Below are 14,259 nucleotides of genomic sequence, written 5' to 3' on the forward strand. Positions count from 1 at the left end.
AAGAGCTGTAATGGTATTTAATGAACTTGGATTTCAATTTTTTCCACACCACAACTACTGTAACCACATTGTGAAGACTCATTTGAAAAATGCTGACTTTTTAATGTAAATATCACCACTATAAAGTTTGTGTGTGTGGTTTTTGGAGGGGGGGTGAGAGAACCTGGATTTGTGCAGGAAATGGCCCACCTTGATTATCATACACATTTTAAAGAGAGTGGTCACTTTGGATGGGCTATTACTAGCAGGAGAGTGAGTTTGTGGGGGGGCGGGGGGGCGGAGGGTGAGAAAACCTGAATTTGTGCTGGAAATGGCCCAACTTGATGATCACTTTAGATAAGCTATTACCAGCAGGACAGTGGGGTGGGAGGGGGTATTGTTTCATGGTCTCTGTGTGTATATAATGTCTACTGCAGTTTCCACGGTATGCATCCGATGACGTGAGCTGTAGCTCATGAAAGCTCATGCTCAAATAAATTGGTTAGTCTCTAAGGTGCCACAAGTACTCCTTTTCTTTTTGCAAAGACAGACTAACACGGCTGTTACTCTGAAACTTATTAAATATCTAATGCAGTTCAGACTTTTATCAAACTTGGCTCCTGATCCAGCAGTAACCCAATTTTTCAGTTTATGAGGGCACTCAAGAATCCCAAATAAGTCCCAGGTAAATAGATCTGATCCTTTTACTCTTTGGCGGGTAGACACAGGCCCAACCTTCCACAACATGGTTGTTAACATTTCTTTGAAAAATTACTGATTATTAGGAAAAAAAAGTTTGGTTTGACATGTGAACAGAAATGACATACTGTGGCCATAATAAGTAGTATGACTTTGACATATAAGTACATGTAAGGAGGAAACGCATCCAGAGTAAGACACTGATTCTGCAAACACTTACGCAACTGCCTAACTTTCCTACCGAAAGTAGTCCCATTGATCTCAATAGGACTACTCACCATAATAAAGTTAAACACGGTGTACATGTGTTTGCAAGACTGGTGTATAAGGGATAATCTGCATTATGTACAGGGAGCAAACTTAACGTCTAAGGATTCTTCACATCACCACTACTCCTACCTGGGAGCGGATGAATTACCAAGAAAAATAAATGAAAGAATGTGCATTAATTTTAAAATAAACTAAACTAAAATCAGATTGTTTTGCAGGATTCCACATAAACAAGTTGCATACAACTACTTAGTGTCATAAATTACAACCATCTTTCCAAACAATTCATATAAACAGCCTGATGTTCAGTGGTGAACAAGTTTCAAGGCTGATCCAATTTGGGACCTTAACTACTTAACAGTGGTCTTTATTTAAAAAAAAAAAAAAAAAAAAATCCAGCTATGAATTGTGTATTCTTTATATTTATCTCCTCCTACGCAAAACCACTGATTTTAAAAAATCATTTTGCATTAAGTAACTAATTTCATCTTCAACAGAAACCTTTCACAGAAGGGAATACATAATTGTGCACATGATTGCTAACATACAGCATATTGCTACGTGACATTTCCCCCTATTTCACTGTACTGCTTTATTTTGTTTGACTGAAGTCAGCCAATTATTTTAAGCAGCATCTGTAATTCAATCAAACCATCCAAAGCTTTTAAAAAAATAAAGCCCAAACGAAGAAGCCTGTTTCAGAAGTGTACTAGAAACAGGGTCTAATGTGATTTTATATATTATTTCTAGAGCAATAAAAAAAATGAAAAATTACAAAAGGCTTCTAGGCTTTGTAACAAAACCTACTTGTGCTGGGAATGTTATCCACCACAATTATACCATCTCCCATTTGTGGAAGCATTTTCTTAGCCAGTTCCATTACTCACCATTAAAAAGTAATGATCCTCAGGTTCAGTGCGAAGATATTTAAAAATTACTTGCTCCATGAATCTCTCCATGAGATCCCAGTCTTCAACAATACCATGTCATATGGGCCACTGAAGCAAAAGAACATTTTAAACGTGTCAGTGTATGAGCCAGTAGGTAACAATACAATGAACACGAGAAGCAAAATCCTAGTATCCTCTATGAGAGCCATAAATACTAGCCTATATAAACATTGTGTCACCGTTCTACTTTTAAAAGAAAGCCAATAATTTTTAAGTCATCATTCTCTCCTGGGTCTCTCATTATGATTCTGTCTGTGGATAGGGGGCTGGACTGGGAGTCAGAAGACCTAGGTTCTATTCTTAGTTCTGCCGCTGCTTTACTGTGTGACCTGGGGTAAGGCACTTCACCTTCCTGTGCACCAGTTACCCCATCTGTAAACTAGGGATAATGATACTTCTTATCCATTGTAAGCATTTTGCAATCTATGAATGATAGGAGCTAAGATGACAAACCAAGACTTCAGTATTATATTATTTTAGACCATAGGTTCCTATAAGCAGGGGCTATCTTCACATTTTCTTTAGTGCCCAGCACACAGTTGGTGCTTAAGCGAATATATAAGAAAGTAATATCGGATATATATTTTATGAATATTTAACATATACCTTATTAGTCTCCCACAGAAAAGGGTCCTTTACAGAACAAAGAAAAACGGACTCACACAGAAATGGACTTACAGGATGACCCTGTGCAAAGGGGCCAGGGGACATGTTCTGACATTTCTCAAAGCAAACTGATCAGCACCAAAATAGTAATTTTATCATTTAATATAGGTCCCATGCAATTTTCAGCAAGAGGAAATAAAAAGATTTGGTATCTATGTCTATATCAGCTATTGACATTACTGGGGAAAAGAAAATGCATTAATAGACCCTCACAAGATGGATCTGTCATCAACTGTTGCTAAAGCACTGGTAGAAGAACTATTTAAAAGAAAGAACGAAAGAAAGAATGAACGAAAGAACGAAGCCAACCAACCAAATTTGCACATGCTAAACTGAAGCCAACTATATTCAATCCTTTCATTCTGCAACTACAACGACTAGTATACTTAATGACAGCAAACTTCAGATAAGTGTTTGTTTCAAATCTTCTTGACAGGCATTTAAATAATCTACAAAAATGAAAATATAGAGTCAATTCAAAAAGATTTCTGAAAGATGCTTAAAGCTTCATTATATATTCTTACTTTTGTAGTATAGGTAGGTTTATCTATGGCTTCATCTCCTATGAAAAAGTCTAGATCATCAACTCCCTTCATTACTCTCCTCTGGGCTTGGTCACCTACTTTTGCTGACTCTCTGATTGCAACAGCTAAATAAAATAAATAAATAAATAAATAGTCCATCACAAAAGAACACATTAAAAATAAAAAACTCTTTTTCTAAACATAGAACAATGTGAGGTGTTAAGCGGTTCCCCTTTCCTGCTTTAAATAAAGCAAGCAAGGATTCTTTTCTCAAAAATAAAGACTGGAATGTAGGAAGTGATAAGCTGACACACTAATATGTTAGGGTACATTTTCAGTGCAGTGCAGGGAATTTGGTCACTTATCTACAATTAACATCAGTGGGAGTTGCAACCAAATCCCCTCCCTCCCTCTCCCACACACACACACACACACACACACGCCACTTTAAAAATTTACCCCGTTACCAACTACAGCACTCGAGAGCTGCATACTTTTGGATTTCTAATACAGCAGGCACTCCTGAAGTGAGGAAATTACAGGTTTTTCTGGGTCTCAATATACCAGGCAAGTTGGAGAATTAAGAGGAAGGAGAAGGGGGAGGCAGTGGGAGCATGAAGAAAATATTTGAAAACATTAAATTACCGAGCCATTATTCTGGCTGGTAGAAAAAAATCAATTTGCAGCCCTACAGAGAAGCTTATTGAGACATTCATGCTTGCTATTAGCAGGAGGCAACTATCACTAAAATCACTAGCAGAAGGCTGGTGTAGGCAGAAAGATTAAGCAGCAAGACATCGAGGGCAAACTATAAATAAAAACAGAATAAAATGTAGCCTGTTTATTTACAATCTTGTTTCAGTAAGCCAGAATCACACACTCAACTACTTCTAATGGAGAACAGGCAGTACGTAGAATAATCACTTAAGAGTGCTTCTAACAGTATTAGGACAAAACTTCTTCAGAGTTTGAAAACTTTTCAGAAACATACACAAGACCCCACAAAACATTCCAATTGACAAAAGTCAGATTTACATTAATAGTCAGAGGAAATATTTCTTACCATATGGTGTATACATAAACCTATTTAGCACAACACATACGTATATCTTTATAAATTCTTTTGATTTAGAAAATTGTTTTAACACTTATGTTAACTGAACTACGTAGTTACTGCACTATAGTTCTGATAGAGAGTGCTTCCCCAATAACTTCCTTGGACCTCTGGGCTTATTTAATATTTCCTTACCTTGTAGCATCTATCCAAAAAAAAGTCAGCATTCAAGGCAGGCAAAAAAATATTGTAGACATTAGAAAACTAGATGTTGTTTTAGATTAACTGAACAAAGTCCCATAAACCTTTTCAAATACAGCAGAAGCATAATTAGCACCTCAAATTTAAGGCAATATGTAGTCCAAACAAAGTTTTTAAGCATAAGATACAAGACTACGACACCTTACTGATATAAAGGACAACTAAAATCAATGGAGTTTAGAAAGGTATCAAATTTAGATTTCAACATTTTTGGTGTTAATATGGATCAATAAAAAATTAAGTAACAGATCCAAATAGAGACCATTTGAATATGCTATGGGCACAGCACGTACACACCACAAAAAGTGATACAGTATATTCCTGATTCTTCTTTGAGTGATTGTCCCTATTGTAGTCTATTGAGAGTTATGCGCATGCACTACGCACCCAGAGTTGTTCAATGTGGTATTGCTTGGTGGTCCGCACATGCGCTCTTGTATTGCCTCATGGTTTCACCTGAGCCGATAAAGGGTGGGGCAGTCCACGTCTCCAGTTCCTTCCACATCTCCAGTTCCTTCTCACCGACGCATGGTCCAAGTTGGAGATTTGCCACCCTCTCATTCTTAGTGACATTTTTTAAACAAAAAAATGGATCTTATTTTCATTCATTAGTTAAAATTTTATTGGTTTTCGTTGTACTTTGGTAATTCCTAGCATCTTTTATAAGTAAGGACTTGGGACATCACTTCGGCAGTTTTTCTCCCCAAACAATCTCCCCCCCCTTTACCCCCACTCAGCTCCAAGGTCTGGGTACTGGTTTATGCTGAAGATACCGGGATTCAAAGTCTGTGCTTCCTGCCCTCACTCGTTTTCCATCAGCAACAAACACCAGCGTCGTTTATACTATCTGGGGGAAGGCCACATGACCGTATCCTTCACAGCACGTACACGGGAAGGCTGAGCTCTCCACCTCAAGAAGCACCCCCCATACATTGGTCTGAGCAATACAAGAGTGCTCCTCCTACCCCCCTGAAGCCTCCATCCAGATCAACCAGTATCAGTGCTACAGACCCGGCACTGGGGCCTAGCCATGAGCCATGGAAGCATGCACACAAGCATGGCAGTAAGTCTTCCTCTAAATCCAAGAAAGATGCTGTACTGTTCACGAGTTCCAGCCACGGAGGAGCTATGTGCTCCAAGGCCACACCACTGACCAGATCCACCAGTCCCAGTGCTGGATCCACATACCCTTCCTGCCTTGGATCTACTGGCATCCCGTGACTCGCTGGTCCTGACACAGGTACCTTTACCAGTTCCAGTCCCGTCAACAGACCAGATACCATTGACTCTGTGGAGAACTGGAAACCCTCCCTGCCCTCACGAACTGTTGCTCACCCTAGAAAGAGTGAGGTCTCCACATGTTCCAGTGCTCTCACTGCAGAGGGCTCCATATCCTGCATTACATCTACCACGCCTGCTGGCCATACCTCTCTAATGCATCCCATTTCGATGGATACATCAGCACCACCATGCACACAATACTCCAACTCCTCTGAATCTGAGAACCCAGACATTCGGCACAGTCTGCTGCTTCCGTTCCGGAAACACGACTACCAGAGGGTTCCGATGGCTCCGTGGCAGTTTCTTCCTTTGCCTTACCCAAGAAGCTGATATCTATCTCCTTGGACACAAGTACAATAACAGCGGGATCAATGGGTTGGCCATATTGGAGCTCATGGCTCCAGTATTCATCTTCAAAACAGTCTCGTTCAGCTGGGGAGAACTCCACTATTTCACCACCCTACCCTTCAACTAGTAGACGTTTGGAAATGGTGTTAGACAATGCACTGATCAGCCCGGTTTAGACTGTACTGGCGGATCCGGAGAGATTCCCTTCACCATCTCCAGGCACAGCTATGTCATCAACACCTTCCTCCGCACCAGATGAATATCATCAGTTTCAAGAACTCCTATGGAGAATAGCCAATGCTCTTGAAATCCCACTGGAAGAGGTGCAGGACCATTTATTAGACATTCTGCATACATCGGCATTGGCAAGGGTGGCCTTACCAATCAATGATGCCATTCTTCAACCAGCACACACCGCTGTGGCATACCCTGGCCATCTGTACACCGACCCTGAAGAGAGCCAAGAAAAAAAAGATACTACATCCTCCCCAAAGGGTCAGAATTTTTATTTTCACACCCTCTGACTTCTTGGTAATACAGGCTGTGTTAGAGCGGACCAAACAATGCCGTCCACGCTCCAACCCGGCAGACAGGGAGGGTAAGAAACTGGACCTCACAGGTTGAAAGGTTTTCTCCTTGGCTGGACTACAGTTCAGGATCTCTAACGACTTGGTACTGATGGCCAAGTATGACTTTATAAACTACAGCCGGATGAAGGAATCTGCAGATAAGCTACCTCAGTAGGATTGTACTTGATGTAAAATCACTTGTAAAGTTGGTTGCCAGGTCCATACTTCAGGCTGCAGTTGATTCAGCGGACACGTCCTCACGTGTGTTGCGACTGGAATTGTCATGAGGAGGGAATCCTGGTTACACATCTCAGGTTTCGCTAGAGAGGTGCGGACACAATTGAGAACCTTCCCTTTGATGAATCACACCTCTTCATCCAGAAAACTGATGATTCCTTACACGCTCTAAAAGACTCTAGATCCTTGGGCATACATACACCATCAATAAAGAGAAAATGTTATCGCCCATCACCAGCCCATCCCTATATGACTCACTTCTACCACCGATGGGCCTACGAACCTCCTCAGAAGCGCCCTAAGCTACACAGAACTCGTCCACCTGTTCCAGCAATGCAGACCTCTGCACAACACAGTCATCGTGAAAACAGTATTTCTGAGTGCACCTAGAGAGCCATCCCATCCCCTACGTCTCTTAGGCATCATCTCAAACTCCTATCAGCTTGGAGAGCTATAACAGTCAAGTGGTTCTTGGATGTCATTTGACACAGCCAAACCATAGACTTTATGATGACGCCTCCTCCACATCTCCTGCCCTGACCCCCCGCTCAGAGATCCCTCTAATGACAGTATTCTTACCCTCGAGGTGGACTGCTTCCTACAGCGAGGAGCAGTGGAGTCAGTCCCTGCAGCCTTTCATGGCACAGAGTTCTATTCCAACTATTTCTTTGTACCCAAGAAGAAATGGGGATGGAGACCAATCTTGGATCTCTGACACCTCAACCGCTCAATTCGCAAGACAAAATTCCATGGGGTCACGCTTGCGACCATCATTCCTTCACTAGAAAAAGGCACGTAGTTTACAGCTCTCGACATGCAAGATGCCTACTTCCATACATCCAACACATAGAAGGCTCCTGAGGTTGGGCATCGATACTTCCAATACAGGGTTCTCTGATTTGGACTTACCACCTCCCCACGAGTTTTTACAAAGGTTTTCTCTGTGATAGCGGTTCACCAACAACGTCAGGGAATCCTTGTCTTCCCAAACCTAGATGACTGGCTGCTGGCAGCGTGATGCAGAGAGGAAGCTCGAGCATCGACATCCTAGCTTCTTCTACTCTTCTCCTCCCTAGAAGTGAGCAACATCATCAAAAAATCAACTTTGCACCATACTTGGCCCCTGGAATTCATAGGAGCTCGCATCAATTCAACCTCTGCCTGAGCATATCTGCCACAAGAGAGATTCCAGAGTCTACTGGACCAAATAGCAGGGATAAACTCCAACACTTCTGTCTCAGCCAGGACTTACCTCTCCATCCTAGGGCACATGGAAGCGTGTAAATATATATCATCATTCACGCACCTGCACCTTTGCTGTCTACAGCTATGGCTGCAAAGAGTCTATTCCCTTATGCATCATGCTCAACTTTCCACCAGAAGTCATCTCTTCTCTTCAATGGTGGACAGACCCGATACAATCTGCTCCAGGATGCCCTTCCTCACCAACCGTGACAGTCATAACGGTGCGTCACACCCAGGTACTCACACTGGAGATCACATTACACAAGACACCTGGACCATGTGAGAGGCCAGGATGCACATAACATTCTCAAACTTTGGTCAGTACACAAAGAATGCCACTTGTTCTTACCAACTATCGGCTATCGCCACGTCCTAATCATGTCAGACAACACCACCACAGTATACTACATAAACAAGGGGGCACGAGGTCCCCAGCACTGTGTATGGAAGCAATTCGCCCCGGGAATGATGCATCAAACCTCATATACTTTTGTCAGCAGCCTACCTGCCTGGCGCCTAGAATGTGATTGCAGATTTTCTCAGCGGGAACTTTGCAACTGACCACAAATGGGAATTGCATGACACAATAATCGTGGACATCTTTGGTCACTGGGGTACACCAATCAGAGACCTCTTTGCATCTCACACCAACACCAAATGTACCCAATATTGCTCCAGGGGAGGATTCTGTGCCCACTCACTGGCAATGCTCTGGTTATTGATTGGTCAGATCATATGAACTACGCCTCCCCCCCTACACACACACACTCCTACCCCGCTTCCTCCACAAACTCTGGCAGGAGAAAGCGACAGCCATCCGATTGCTCCATTCTGGCCTCGCCAATTATGGCTCCCTCTTCTTCTCTGTATGTTGAAACAACCTCCACTCTCGCTACAGACATTTCTGGAACTTCGGACACAAAACAATGGCAGACGCAGGCATCCAGACCCATGGACACTACAACTGACAGCATGGGTTTTGGATGGACACCTCCATTAGTATGAGAATGCTCATTGGCAGTGCAAGACATACTCTCCAGTAGCCAAAAGGACTCCACAAGGCGATCCTATCAGGCAAATGGACATGCTTCACCTCCAGGGCACATTGGCAGAGACCTTTGAGCGGGCGGGGGGAAAAGGTTTCGCCTTCCTCTGCGGCATTGGGTCTGGGTCACTTGCAGATTTAAACTAGGGTAAATGGTGAATTCTCTATCATTTAAAGTGTTTAAACCATGATTTGAGGACTTCAGTAACTCAACAAGAGCTTAGGGGTCTATTTCAGGAGTGGGTGGGTGAGGTTCTGTGGCCTGCAATGTGCAGGAGGTCAGACTTGATGGTCTCTTCTGACCTTAAAGGGTATGAGTCCTGGGCCCAAAAGGTCTTGCCACCGAAGCTGTGGGTATCCCCATGCTCTTCGACTATTTCCCCCACCTAAAAACCTAGGGACTGGCTCTCAGCTCTATCAGAGTACATACAGCCACCATTAGCACTTTCCATCCTCTAGTGGAAGGGCATTCCATTTTTATCTACCCCTTGACCACCCAATTCTGGAAGGGCCTTTTATGTAAATATCCGCTCATTCAGCCCATTGCTCCCCAATGGGACTTAGTCCTTACCTCTTTAATGAGCTCTCCCTTTGAAACGCTGGCCTCCTGCTCCGCCCCCCCTCCATGAAGGTCGCTGTCCTTGCTACCATTACCTCAGTGAGGAAGGTTGGTGAGCTGGGAGCCATGATGGCAAACCCCCCTTTTACCGGGTTCCATAAGGACAAGGTCTCAATACAACTGCTTCCCAAGTTTCTGCCAAAGATGGTTTCCCAATTCCACCTCAACCAACCCATACATCTCCCAACCTTCTTTCCAAAACCACATGCTTTGAATGCGGAACGGTGGCTTCATTCCCTCAATGTGCATAGGGCTCCGGGACAAAGCCATTCGGGAAGTCTCCCAGACTATTTGTCATCATAGCGGAGAGAATTAAAGTTTAGGCCATTTCCACACAGAGAATCTCTAAGTGGGTCTCAGAGCGCATTACGGCTGCTAACACTTGTCAAGGCTCTCCCCACCAGATGGGATATGAGCCCATTCCATGAGAGTACAAGCATCGACCACAGCCGCACTCCACGACAAACCCCTTGCGGATACATGTAAGGCGGCCACGTGGAGTTCAGTACACACCTTTTCCTCTCATTATCCTCATTCGGTGCAGCGGTCCTCTGTTCTACGGTTCCGCCATCTTCCTCACACCCTCCTCCTATCTAGGTACTGCTTTCCCCTCTGCCACAGCTCTGTAGGTGGAAAATGAACTGGAGATGTGGCCAGTCTGCCCCACCGTTTACCACCGTGGGTGAAAACATGAGGCAATACAAGGGCGCATGCTCTGACCACTGTGCAATATTACTTTGAAAAGCTCTGGCTCCAGAAGCATGTGTATAATTCTGAGTGGAATACAGAGAGGGACCACACATCTCGAAGAACCTCCAGTTACAGGTAAGTAACCTTCTTTTAACTGAATACAATGGGGGTTATGGATTTTATTCACATAAATGAAGGGCAGGAACCATTCAGCAGCAGGGTGGCCTCCCCCGCAGCCAGGAGCTCTTCTTTTTCCTCGCAGTGCTGGCCAGGGGTCGCTGCTCTGCCCCGCCAGGACTGCAGCCACTCCCCACACCTTGCACCTGCAGGGATTAGGTGTCATCAGCCTTGCAGCAGCGCAGGAAGCCCTCTGCAGGTCCACTGTCATGGTCCCACTGCCATGACAGTGGGACTGCAGAGGGCTCCCTGCACTGCCGCAGAGCCAGTGATACACAATCCCTGCAGGTGCCTAAGTTTTGTGTACCTAACAGTGTTATCAGTAGGTCTTTAGATGCATCAAGAAAAAAATCAGTTCATTTTCAAGCTCAGTACTGACTATACAAAGTAAAGACACTAATCACGCTTCTTGCAGTGTGAAAGCCAAATAAGTGTACAGACCATCTACACTGTTAAGCACAGCTCTGCTCTAAGAAATGACTAAAAGTCACATATTGGAGTTCCATATTTATGTCCAATTATTTCAGTATCAAACATTCTTAGTTTACAAGTGAAAAGGTATTTTTCCCCCCTTCTAACTATCAACTCAACTTAGGTTTTTTCCATCTGACTTATCACCAGTTCAAAAAAAAAAAAAAAAAAGATTCTGCAGGACATATTATTCTGTTAAGAACATAAGAACAGCCATACTGGGTCAGACCAAAGGTCCATCTAGCCCAGTATCCTGTCTTCCGAGAGTGGCCAATGCCAGGTGCCGTAGAAGGAATGAGCAAAACAGGTAATCATCAAGTGATCCATCCCCTGTTGCCCACTCCCAGCTTCTGTTCTCCAACATCTGTGCAACCCTATTATCATTGACAGGGTTAGCAATGATAGGACTACTCACAGTTACTTTTAAGCTTATTGTGTGTTAAGTTTATATTGTCTAAAGGAGGCAGATGAGAACAAGAGGTGTGTTCAAAGCATAAGCCAGAGAGACAAGAACTAGACTTCTAAACCTGGCTCTGATACAGATTTTCTCAGTGACATTAAGCAAGTTACTAAGCCCTGGTCTACACTACGACTCTAGGTCGAATTTAGCAGCATTAAATCGATGTAAACCTGCACCTGTCCACTCGATGAAGCCCTTTATTTTGACTTAAAGGGCTCTTAAAATCGATTTCCTTACTCCACTCCTGACAAGTGGATTAGCGCTTAAGTCGGCCTTGCCGGCTCAAATTTGGGGTACCGTGGACACAATTCGACGGTATTGGCCTCCGGGAGCTATCCCAGAGTGCTCCATTGTGACCGCTCTGGACAGCACTCTCAACTCAGATGCACTGGCCAGGTAGACAGGAAAAGAACCGCGAACTTTTGAATCTCATTTCCTGTTTGGCCAGCGTGGCAAGCTGCAGGTGACCATGCAGAGCTCATCAGCAGAGGGGACCATGATGGAGTCCCAGAATCGCAAAAGAGCTCCAGCATGGACCGAACAAGAGGTGTGGGATCTGATCGCTGTTTGGGGAGAGGAATCCGTGCTATCAGAACTCCGTTCCAGTTTTCGAAATGCCAAAACCTTTGTCAAAATCTCCCAGGGCATGAAGGACAGAGGCCATAACAGGGACCCGAAGCAGTGCCACGTGAAACTGAAGGAGCTGAGGCAAGCCTACCAGAAAACCAGAGGCGAACGGCCACTCCGGGTCAGAGCCCCAAACATGCTGCTTCTATGATGAGCTGCATGCCATTTTAGGGGGTTCAGCCACCACTACCCCAGCCGTGTTGTTTGACTCCTTCAATGGAGATGGAGGCAATACGGAAGGTTTTGGGGATGAAGATGATGATGATGAGGTTGTAGATAGCTCACAGCAAGCAAGCGGAGAAACCGGTTTTCCCGACAGCCAGGAACTGTTTCTCACCCTGGACCTGGAGCCAGTACCCCCCGAACCCACCCAAGGCTGCCTCCTGGACCCAGCAGGCGGAGAAGGCACCTCCGGTGACTGTACCTTTTAAAATACTATACATGGTTTAAAAGCAAGCGTGTGAAAGGATTACTTTGCCCTGGCATTCGTGGCTCTCCTGGATGTACTCCCAAAGCCTTTGCAAAAGGTTTCTGGGGAGGGCAGCCTTATTGCGTCCTTCATGGTAGGACACTTTACCACTCCAGGCCAGTAACACGTACTCGGAAATCATTGTACAACAAAGCATTGCAGTGTATGTTTGCTGGAATTCAAACAACATCCGTTCTTTATCTCTCTGTGTTATCCTCAGGAGAGTGAGATATAATTCATGGTCACCTGGTTGAAATAGAGTGCTTTTCTTCAGGGGACACTCAGAGGAGCCCATTCCTGCGGGGCTGTTTGCCTGTGGCTAAACAGAAATGTTCCCCGCTGTTAGCCACAGGAAGGGGGGAAGGTTGAGGGGGTAGCCACGCGGTGGGGGGAGGCAAAATGCGACCTTGTAACGAAAGCACATGTGCTATGTATGTAATGTTAACAGCAAGGTTTACCCTGAAAGAGAGTGTAGCCACTGTTTTATAAAATGTGTCTTTTTAAATACCGCTGTCCCTTTTTTTTTTCCTCCACCAGCTGCATGTGTTTCAATGATCACAGGATCTTCTCCTTCCCAGAGGCTAGTGAAGCTTAGAAAGAAAAAAAAACGCACTCGAGATGAAATGTTCTCCGAGCTCATGCTGTCCTCCCACACTGACAGAGCACAGACGAATGCGTGGAGGCAAATAATGTCAGAGTGCAGGAAAGCACAAAATGATCGGGAGGAGAGGTGGCGGGCTGAAGACAGGGCTGAAGCTCAAATGTGGCGGCAGCGTGATGAGAGGAGGCAGGATTCAATGCTGAGGCTGCTGGAGGACTAAACCAGTATGCTCCAGTGTATGGTTGAGCTGCAGCAAAGGCAGCTGGAGCACAGACTGCCACTACAGCCCCTGTGTAACCAACCGCCCTCCTCCCCAAGTTCCATAGCCTCCACACCCAGATGCCCAAGAACGCGGTGGGGGGGCCTCCGGCCAACCAGCCACTCCACCACAGAGGATTGCCCCAAAAAAAGAAGGCTGTCATTCAATAAATTTTAAAGTTGTAAACTTCTAAAGTGCTGTGTGGCATTTTCCTTCCCTCCTCCACCACCCCTCCTGGGCTACCTTGGTAGTCATCCCCCTATTTGTCTGATGAATGAATAAAGAATGCATGAATGTGAAGCAACAATGACTTTATTGCCTCTGCAAGCGGTGATCGAAGGGAGGAGGGGAGGGTGGTTAGCTTACAGGGAAGTAGAGTGAACCAAGGGGCGGGGGGTTTCATCAAGGAGAAACAAACAGAACTTTCACACCGTAGGCTGGCCAGTCATGAAACTGGTTTTCAAAGTTTCTCTGATGCGTACAGCACCCTCCTGTGCTCTTCTAACTGCCCTGGTGTCTGGCTGCGCGTAACCAGCAGCCAGGCGATTTGCCTCAACCTCCCACCCCGCCATAAACGTCTCCCCCTTACTCTCACAGATATTGTGCAGCACACAGCAAGCAGTAATAACAGTGGGAATATTGGTTTCGCTGAGGTCTAAGCGAGTCAGTAAACTGCGCCAGCGCGCCTTTAAACGTCCAAATGCACATTCTACCACCATTCTGCACTTGCTCAGCCTGTAGTTGAACAGCTCCTGACT

The 14,259-nt window shown here is 44.8% G+C and overlaps 1 protein-coding gene across 17 annotated transcripts in view; it reads right to left on the reverse strand.

Moving 5' to 3' along the window:
- The window catches only part of ACTR3B (actin related protein 3B), a 53,222-nt gene that overhangs the window by 23,816 nt on the left and 15,147 nt on the right, over positions 1-14,259 (reverse strand). For 5 of the 17 annotated variants that reach the window (XR_014710644.1, XR_014710645.1, XR_014710646.1 and 2 more), the window contains exons 2-5: positions 7,748-7,910; positions 4,791-4,965; positions 3,089-3,213; positions 1,836-1,946 (exon numbers count right to left, since the gene is read on the reverse strand). Coding sequence is in view for 13 of the 17 variants with exons in the window: in XM_084621941.1 (XP_084478067.1) it covers positions 1,836-1,907 (72 nt within the window). In the remaining 4 variants the exon portion in view is untranslated. Of the gene's footprint in view, positions 1-1,835; positions 1,947-3,088; positions 3,214-4,790; positions 4,966-7,747; positions 7,911-10,260; positions 10,371-14,259 lie in introns of all 17 variants that reach the window. The other 12 variants (XR_014710643.1, XM_084621947.1, XM_084621940.1 and 9 more) reach the window with 9 other exon arrangements.

The sequence above is a fragment of the Lepidochelys olivacea genome (genome assembly GCF_965140295.1).
Source record: "Lepidochelys olivacea isolate rLepOli2 genome assembly, chromosome: 2".
Taxonomy (NCBI): Eukaryota; Metazoa; Chordata; order Testudines; family Cheloniidae; genus Lepidochelys; species Lepidochelys olivacea.